Source organism: Capricornis sumatraensis, chromosome 4 (assembly GCF_032405125.1).
Source record: "Capricornis sumatraensis isolate serow.1 chromosome 4, serow.2, whole genome shotgun sequence".
Lineage (NCBI taxonomy): Eukaryota > Metazoa > Chordata > Mammalia > Artiodactyla > Bovidae > Capricornis > Capricornis sumatraensis.
In genome coordinates, this window is record NC_091072.1 from 68,746,817 (window position 1) to 68,756,908 (window position 10,092).

At 42.9% G+C, this 10,092-nt stretch overlaps 1 protein-coding gene across 1 annotated transcript in view; it reads left to right on the plus strand.

Annotated features, from left to right (window-relative positions):
• The window catches only part of PLXNC1 (plexin C1), a 153,078-nt gene extending 142,986 nt beyond the window's left edge, over positions 1-10,092 (plus strand). Inside the window, exons 26-32 of the mRNA XM_068971100.1 lie at positions 1,108-1,139; positions 1,239-1,346; positions 2,486-2,649; positions 4,904-5,051; positions 8,589-8,729; positions 8,813-8,887; positions 9,972-10,092. Coding sequence (XP_068827201.1) covers positions 1,108-1,139; positions 1,239-1,346; positions 2,486-2,649; positions 4,904-5,051; positions 8,589-8,729; positions 8,813-8,887; positions 9,972-10,076 — 773 coding nt within the window. The 3' untranslated portion in view covers positions 10,077-10,092. The remainder of the gene's footprint in view (positions 1-1,107; positions 1,140-1,238; positions 1,347-2,485; positions 2,650-4,903; positions 5,052-8,588; positions 8,730-8,812; positions 8,888-9,971) is intronic.

Here is a 10,092-nt window from a genome sequence, read left to right on the forward strand (position 1 = left end):
CCCTCGACGTACCCTGTTCCCCTTTGTGCTTCTCCAGACAGCTGACCGTTCTCCGTGATCCCGCGTTCTCTCCTCTGATCCCCACAGGCTTCCCTGTCAGCAGATGACTTCACTCAGTACCTCACAGAGAAAAGAGATCAGAATGCCTTCAATAGCCAGCACCGCCCACCCTGCCTCCCTCCCTGCATCTGCCAGTCCCTCCTCCTGGCTCCCCAGACATGCCAGGGCTGCCCTTCCTCCCAGCCAAATCCCGTTTCCCACCTGGGCTTCGCATCCCCACTACTGTGGTTTTCCACCAGCATTTTAAGGTGTTCTGGTCTCTCTCGTCTTCAAAACAAAAGCCAACTGCCTGCTTCCTCCCCTCCCTGCATTTGCCACTTGCTTTTCAGCCACATTTCTTCTCAGACTGCCCGCTTTGTGCTGCCCCATCACTCACTCTGTGACCTCCGCCTTGCTGCCCTTCTCTCCGATCCTAGAAGAGGTCACCTTCCTTTCCACCTCAGGGCTTTTGCACCCACCCTCCTCCCCATTTGATCCTGCTCGCTACCTGTTCATTTAGGTCCAGCTCCAACATCCCTCCTCAGAGAACCTCACTGATTAGGTCTGTGCCTTGTTAGATACTTTCCTAGCTATATTATAATAGCATTTAATTCTCCACAATCCTTATCACAAATAAATTAAACAGCTAACTGTGTGATTAGGAGGAGTCTCTCAGTGGCTAGGATGTGAATTCCTTTAGGTGAGAGCTAGGTCTTACTCATTGTTGTCTGCCTAGTAGCCCTTGGCACACAGTAGGTGCTCCAGCTCTATTTGTTAAATGAATGAGAACTGAACCTCTCCTACCCCACCCCCAAGTGATGGTTCAGCCTTTGCTGCAACACTTCAGGGACAACTCCAGTCCCTGGCCCGTCCTATCTTCACACTGTTCCTAAAGTCTTAAGACGCAGCCAGGCGAGGCTGGGGGCAGGGCGCGGAATGTCGCTATGAAAAGCTCGGGTGGGAGGGCTCAAGGAACCTATTCTGTTTATAACACGAGTGGGGAAAGCCAGTTAGCCCGTGGTTGTTTTTTTAATGCACTGTTTCTCCCCCTCTTTCCGTGGCGTTCAGATGTGGAATACACGGAAGATCACTGCCACTTGGTGAGTCCAGGCTTGTTTGTGCTTCCGCTGAATCAGATGCCTTCTGCAGCGCAGCACATCTCCTTGGGTAACGCTGCTTCTGCTCTGTCTTCTGTTTAGATTTTACCAGATTCGGAAGCATTCCAAGATGTGCAGGGAAAGAGACATCGAGGGAAGCACAAGTTCAAAGTGAAAGAAATGTATCTGACAAAGCTGCTGTCGACCAAGGTACCCTTACCATTCTGGGAGCACTTTTATGGCTACCTTGGGGGTGTATGCTGTGTTTGACTTAATTTCCACTGAAGTGTGAAAATGTTACAAATCCCTTGTGCCTTTTGGCAAAGCAAAATGAAAGTTTAAATTGTAAACACTTCCTACCCCCTTCTTCTTCTCCCTCACCAACTGCAAAGATAAAGCACTTTACCAATGCCTACCATAGCATCGTCAGTCAGGGATTTAATGTTGTTCCCAAGCCCTTTATCCACCACTGCACTGTTATTTTTTAGGTTGACAGCGTAATTATTCCTTTTTGTTTACTTGTTACTACAGATGAGCAATAAAACTCCCTCTTTAAATTGCAAATAAAATGAAGAGGGGGTGGTCATTTTAAAATTAAGAATTCTGTTCGTATATACAAGTGTCAGATGTTTTAAAAGCCAGTGGAATAAGAATGCCAAATTGAGAGCAAATTTTCCTTTATCTGGTTCTTAGTGGGATTAAACAGAAGTCTGTAGTGATCCTGTAAGTGCTATTATCTACACCTGGCCCTAGCCTTCCACTGGGCATGCGTCTTCAGATGTCTGCTTGGAGCTTAAACAAAGCTACTAGGTTTGTTTGGTGGGTAGAGGACAGCCAGAATCTCTTGGCTTTTCTCATCTATCCCACAGAACTCTATTTGTTTTTTATAAAACAGTCAGATGCTCTGGAAAGTACACAATAAAACCTTATGATGGAAATACATGCAACAGGAAAAATTCTGGGAACCAGGCAATATCATTTGAGTTTTTCCAAGCTGAACATAACTAATAAAAGCCAAACATCGGGGCTTCTTGGTTTGCGTATACAGCCCTATAACTGACATTTCAACTACTAGCAGTTTCAAAGACAGGGGCTGTTGCCTAAACAATGTCATTATCAGCAAGAAGCTTATGCACCCAGTCTAGATAGACCTGGGCATGGATTTTCAGGACCTTTGTCTTCAACACTGAGTGCTGGCCTCATTTGACAACTGTACATACTTTCTCTTCAGCTTTTCTGTTTTGTTCATCATTATCTCTGAACTTGGATTTCATTTTTCATCATGTTTTCAAAAACCTCTATCCTATTTTCTCTTTAATCTTCCAAGTCTGATGTGTTCTGTCTTTCAGGTGGCAATTCACTCTGTGCTTGAAAAACTTTTTAGAAGCATTTGGAGTTTACCCAACAGCAGAGCCCCGTTTGCTATAAAATACTTTTTCGACTTTTTGGATGCCCAGGCTGAAAACAAAAAAATCACAGATCCTGATGTTGTACATATTTGGAAAACAAACAGGTGGGAACAACAATAGGTGATTACCGACTTTAAGAATCTGGGACAGAATCTTAACTAAAAGAAGGGCATGGATAGTTACAGAAGGATTATCCCTATATTTGAATTTTTGGCTTGGCAAGCTATCGTGTCAAAGCAGTTTCTTACTGGTAGGTACTGTTTTTTGAATAAAAATGATTCCTGTGCTGAGAATCCTATTCTTTAGGGCAAAGTAAACAAACTCTATTATTTTTATTATCTTTAAACAAGTTCAGCTTGACCAGTAAATGATAAGAAATTAATATTTTGTGGTTTTATCATGTACTTTTCAATTAGAGAAGAGTCTTAAATTTGTCCCTCAGAGGATTCATCATTTAGCATTTTCCAAGCTGTCTATTGTATAATTTTCTGCTTTTGTTTGGTCAAATGCCATGCTGCTGCTACTGCTGCTAAGTCATTTCAGTCATATCCGACTCTGTGTGACCCCATAGATGGCAGCCCACGAGGCTCCCCCATCCCTGGGATTCTCCAGGCAAGAACCCTGGAGAGGGTTGCCATTTCCTTCTCCAATGCATGAAAGTGAAAAGTGAAAGTGAAGTCGCTCAGTCGTGTCTGACCCTCAGTGACCCCATGGACTGCAGCCTTCCAGGCTCCTCTGTCCATGGGATTTTCCAGGCAAGAGTACTGGAGTGGGGTGCCATCATCTTCTCCGAGCTGAGGCAAGGTATCCAAATTAAAAATTCTCTTCACTAAAGAAACATAGCTCATTACCTCTTGTTCAAATACTTTGTGCATGAGCTGAATGAGACTCAGTTATTATGTAACAGAACTTCTCAGTGCAAGCTCAAGCCCTTCTAAGCATTGAGGTTAGCCAGATCATTTTAACGGAGAAGGCAATGGCACCCCACTCTAGTACTCTTGCTTGGAAAATCCCATGGATGGAGGAGCCTGGTGGGCTGCAGTCCATGGGGTCGCTAAGAGTCGGACATGACTGAGTGACTTCACTTTCACTTTTCACTTTCATGCATTGGAGAAGGAAATGGCAACCCACTCCAGTGTTCTTGCCTGGAGAATCCCAGGGACAGGGGAGCCTGGCGGGCTGCCATCTATGGGGTCGCACACAGTCGGATACGACTGAAGTGACTTAGCAGCAGGAGCAGCAGCAGATCATTTTAAATAAGTATTAAAAGCTCCAGGCCTACCTTACCTGTCTACTGTGGCTCCCTCCCCGCTTTGTTCTAGCCTTGGCTTCCTAGACTCTGCCACTCCCACATCAGGCTTGGGCACTGCAGGCTACCATCTCACTGGGAAGACTGTAGCGTGTGAACAGGGGCACTAGTCAGGACAGCAGAGACGCTGAAAGGCCCAGCAGCCCCTCTGATGGAGGGAGGTAGCTAGGCCAGAGGGCTCTGAGTGACTCCCAAGATCATATCCAAATATTTGAGTAGCAACTATGTATCAGGTACTGTTAGGCATTGAAGGTAAGAGATGGAAATTCATGTTCTCATAGAGCTTGTATTTTAATAGGTAAATTGTATGTTAGAAGGCAATACTAATGCAGAGAATGAGGAAAAAAACAGACCAACAGGACAGGGTGGTCAGAGGCCTGGTGGAGATATTTGAGTCAGGTCTTGAAAAGAGGCATAAACCCTGAGACTGTCTGGGGCAAGACAGTTTCAGGGACGGACGAAGTCCCGAAGCACAAGCTTGCCTGGTGCGTGTGATGAGAAGCGAGGAGGCTGGTGGAGCTGGGGTAAGGTGAAGCGCAGTAGATGAGTGCCAGGCCTAGATCATGCAGGGCTTTCTCCAGAGGGGTGGAGAGCTGCAGTGGAGAGACGAGGACCTGATTCTGTGTTAAGAGGGCTGCTGGCCCTTGTGGCAGAATTTACTGTTGGGAGCTGGTGGGAAATAAGCCTGGTGAGAGATGTTGATGGCTTAGGCCAGGGTGTAGCACTTAGAGGGGGTGAGAAGAGGTCTGATGAGATGTTCTCACTGGTAACCATTATCTGATATAATTGAAAAATTTGTGGAGAAAATTCTTGTTTTGTCAGTGGCCAGTTTCAGACTTCTCCAGGCCTCCCTTTCAGGAACTCTGACAGTTTAACCCTTTCTTGTTCTGAGTGACTCTGCCATCTGTTGCTTGGTATGTTTGGCAAGGCAGACTTGCATACTTCAGTAACAAGGACAAAAACACCCATTTACAAACTGTGATAAACACAGCGTCTGCCTCACATGAAAGGCTGTACTTGAAAAGAGGTCTCTCTCTCTCTCGGAACAGCCTTCCTCTTCGCTTCTGGGTAAACATCCTGAAGAACCCTCAGTTTGTCTTTGACATTAAGAAGACACCACACATAGATGGCTGTCTGTCAGTGATTGCCCAGGCATTCATGGACGCGTTTTCCCTCACAGAACAGCAACTTGGGAAGGTAAGGCCCAGCTTTAGGATTTCCTGTACGTGTTTGTGTGAGTCTGAAGCACTGTCTTCCTTGTAAACATTCAAGTAACACACAACATCAGCTAAGAAGAAAAAGGAAATGATGGTCACTGAACACCTGCTTTTCTATAAAATTGTTCATTTATTTCTATTTTTAATCTAGTTTAAGTTAAAACCTTTAGCTTTTGTTTCCTAGAAAAATCTTATGTAGATGCTAATATAGATGCTATTAAACTATGAACCCAAAGGATGTAATTATTGAAATTTGCCTATGTTAATTCCATCTGAATATACCTAAAAGCATCTATTTGATTATAACAAATTTCTTATGGGGAAGTAAATCTTGCCTGAGGTTTCAAATACCTCTATTTTGTCATTTTATAATCAGATCAGTATCGTTTGTCCTATGGTGTCCTTTGCTGAGCAAAAAACTCTATAAGGCAGGAAAAGATAAAAATACAGAGGAAGCTCTCTGAAAGAGATGTTTCGGTCTTAATCCAAGTACTCCATAATAAACTGAGCAGTATCTGTGCCTAATGGGTTTAGAAATCTTTTCATGCTGCGCAGTGGGTCTTTGGTGGAAGGATGTTCAACGTGCCTGGAATCAAGTGTGATGGACATGTTAAAGGCACCTGAGACTCCTGGTCTAAATCCAGACTCACTATCGCCAGTATTTCTAGAAACCAAACTTGTTTTTGACGTTTATTTTCCTAGCACTGCCTATAGTCTCTCAAGGTAACATCCCCGGCATTATCGTGCCCTTCTCCTTCCTCCCACCTCTGTATCTAGTTGGTTACTACTCACTTCCGTCCCTCCCCTGCCAACTGCTGTCCTGGCTTCTACGGTGCCTCTTTCGCTGTGTCTCAGGCTAGCTTTCTAAAACAAAACTCTGATCCTGTCAGATTCCTGCTTGAACATTGTAAATACTTCCCATTACCTCCCAGATACAATCTTCAGCGCCACGTGGCCCTTGCCCACTGGGCTTCAAGTCTCTCTTCTGGCCTCATTTTCTTCCCCAATCCATCTACCTACCTTTTATGCTACAAGCTTTTAGTTTTCCCAGACTTAACCACGAGCTTGTTTTCACATCACTCTGCTCGTCCCTTTCCTGTTACCTCTGTCTAGTAAAACCCTACTTATTCATTCAGCAAATGTGATTTCCTAATGTATACCAGAAACTGTATCAGACTCAGATTTAGTCTAAATATACCTACTCTGTGAATGTTCCCCTGATGCATTTCCCATGTGGTGATTTTGACCAGTAAAGTTCTCCCTAGCATGCAATACACAGACACAGTTATCCATACTAAAAATGGCTGTTTATTGATTACTATGTTCTTGGCACAATTCAGTTCTCACAGGAACCACACAGTTAACCACTACCCTCATTTTCTAGATGAGGAATTGATGATGAGAGGTCACGAGTCTTAAGATCATACATCTAACTCTATGTCCTTTTCTTTGTGCTACACTGCTACTAATTACTGATCTCAGATTGAAAACCAGTCAGCGCCTGCCCTTAAGAAGCTTACATTCAGTGCCTACCCACAGTGCCTGGCTAAATAAAACCTGAGTGAATGATCACAAGAGCTGTAGGTTCTACTTAAACTTGTAAAGTTGACAGGTGAAAAAATCTCTCAGTCCAGGCCTCCTTCAAGCCAGCAACACATTTAAAAATGTACTGGGGCACTGCCCCTACCATTAACTCACCTGTCTTCCCTGAGTAGTGATACAGTAAAAATTCATATTTCAGGACAAGAAAAATCTAGGCAGAACTTTCAACCTGTTTGGGCCTCCTCCCTCCCCTCTAGGGTGAAGTGTGCACCCCCGTTATGCATTTATCAGCCCGCTCCAATGGCAGAAGTAGCCGCTGAACTCTGAAGACCCCTTTTCTTCTTCTGGCACTAGCTGTGTAACTCCCTAGAAGATAATATTCCCCTCTCAATCCTGTAAGGGGTTACAGTGACCCACCACACACTGTATATATACACACTACTCTGGTGAACTTTCTATACAATGCCAACATAGTATTTCCCTTAAAGATAGTGACTCATCAGATGACCTGGGGAGATACTGGGCTGCACATAATGGAAGCTCTTAAATACTTTATTAATGTTAATTATTAATGTTCCTACATTATTTGTATTTTGTGCATTACCAAATATATGACTGAACCTCCAATAAAAATGGTGACTAGATGACTTAAAACAATTTGACCAAATATCAATTATTGGAATAGTGTAATTCTAGATGTGGGTAGAAGCAACAGGAAGGAACCATTTCCTGGACCATGAGAGTCTAGTAAGACAGGCCGTCCAGAGGCTTTTGGCTGCTGTTAATAGGGCCTACCTCATTCAGTAACAGCACAGTGAGTGGCCTATCAATGAAATCCTCGTCTGACCTGAGAATGAGCATTCCTGCTCATGAAATGCCTCCCCAACATTGGTGAAAATTAAGTCTGAAAGGGAGGGGATTGCAAAATAATGTTGCCCATCACCTGTTATGACACACCCTGAAAGGAATTCAGGCCAAAGATCAGGATGAGGCAGTCTGCACGCGGGTAAAAAATGGCTAGCCTTTGGTTAGTAATTTTCCAGAGAAAATTTCATGAACTCAGTTTCTTGAATCTTCCCATACTTAGAAATGCACTAAAACCATTAAGATATCTGTTCCTCACAAATAGCAGTATGTGATTGATTGCACAGCCCCCTTCCCCTAAATCACATGTATGCAGGCCCCACCCCCCTTACCTCTTCACAACAGTCCTCAGAGCTTTCTGAGAGGCTGTCTCCTAGGTCATAATCTTCAGGCTGGTTTGAATAAATTTTTCCATCTCTTTTCTAGACTAGCTGTGATTTTTCTTTGACATGTTAATTCTGTCAAAATTATAACTTAAAAAAACCTTCCCTTACATTTTAACATCAGTTAAAATTACATGAAAACATTCAAACTACCAGGGAATTTTTCCAAAATCAAGACTTCAGAGCCACCAATACTAATGACCATGCTCTTCCTTGGTAACACTGAGATTTTTATCATCTAATAAAATAGGGAAAAGCAGAAAAATCTGCCATTGCCAATTACTTACCACGTTCATGGTTATATAAAGGGCTCAATCAGACCTACAGTCAAACCTTTTATAAGTGCCAAAATTCACTGGTGGGTGAGGATGAGAGCAAATGCTTTAATTCAGGCTTTTTACAACTATTAGTAACGAACTATGACTAAAATAAGTTCCATTGTTACAGTAACTCAAAATCATGCAAAAATAATAATTTTAGTCCTTTTATGAGAGGAAGGCAGAATATATTAGCATTTAATCTGCCTGAAAATAACAGTGACTCACCAGAACTATCTGGATAGCAGTCAGTCATTCAGTCAATAACATTCCCATGAAGGCCTACTGCACGAAGATGCCTTGTTACCAGGAGAGAAGATTAGTAATAGTGGTGGAGGTTCAGCTACATCGGTACTGCTATAATTTCCTGATGGTTTTTTAAACTCTTGGTGGTTGCTGCTTTTTTTTCAGGAAGCACCAACTAATAAACTTCTCTATGCCAAGGATATCCCAACCTACAAAGAGGAAGTGAAGTCTTATTACAAAGCAATCAGGGATCTGCCTCCACTGTCATCTTCAGAGATGGAAGAATTCTTAACTCAGGAATCTAAGGTATTGCTAGAAAGTAGGACTAAGATTACATTTGGGTGCTTAAGCCATTTCAGAATCTCTCAACAAGGCTCTCTCTCTTTAAGAAACACGAAAATGAATTTAATGAAGAAGTGGCCTTGACAGAAATCTACAAATACATCATAAAGTATTTTGATGAGGTAAGATTTTCAATAACATTTTTAAAAAAACAGATATGGATCAGCCACCAGAATTTGGTTATAAAGCGTCCTGTAGGTCTCAGGATGGCTCTGGCATCCCACATGGCCAGAAAGGGAAGCCAGGAAGCCTGTCTTGAGATGCAGGATCCTGGCATCAAGCCAGACCCTGCGTGTGGCTGCCCACCTTTGGACCAGCCATTTGATTTAATGGGGCCTATGGACACAGTTAACTTGGATGAGTAAGTAGTGGTCCTAATAAAAGGGACCTGCTTATGCTTGATTGTAATCTGCTAAAATGAAGGCTAAGCTTGTTAAATCGCCTAGATTCTGTATTCAGTAGTTAAAAGTATATTTCTAACTTAAGCAACTATTTCAATAAACCATTCTCCTTTATGATTAATTCTCCTTAATCTGGATTTTTTTCTTTGGGAATTCACACAGACACAGTCATCAGATGCGCTGTTTCCAAATATATGTTAATTCCCCCTTCCCTGATTCCCCCCACTCAGTCATGCTGGGACAGGCTATCCATGTCAATGGTGAGAATAGCTCACCAATTCCATTTTCTACTTGAAGATCAAGTGAAGCACTAAGGTAGGGTAGAGGCAATGAGTTCCTTAAACATGATAAGCATCCCTCTTTCCAGGGGTCAGGGGTTAGAAGGGAAGCACTGGGAGGGGAGGGAAGGGGAGGGGAAGGGAGGTAGACATCTCTGACCAGGATGCCCCCTGCCTGCTGCATTTAAGAAGAAATACTTGCCTGCATGTTGGCTGCCCAGGAATGCTTGCTGTGCTTGGAATGGCTGTGACATAATGCATAAAACAGGGCCTTGGAATTCTGGCCCCATATTTGTAAGCAAGTAGTTCAGTATTTCTTGCTGAGTTTCTATTTTAAACCGAAGTGTTGTTGATCCTGTGATAATGACTTAGCAAAACAACTTGCAAAGTGAGTATGTAAATGATCGAAGAAAATCTTGGCATCTGTTTCATACAGATTTACCACTCACAGCATCAGGAATGCAAAAAAAACAGAATTGTAATGCTAAAACCACAATATCTAAAATAACTGTTCTAATTGTCAACAGATTCTAAATAAACTAGAAAGAGAACGAGGGCTGGAAGAAGCTCAGAAACAACTCTTGCATGTAAAAGTCTTATTTGATGAAAAGAAGAAATGCAAGTGGATGTAAGCACTCTGGGGCCTGG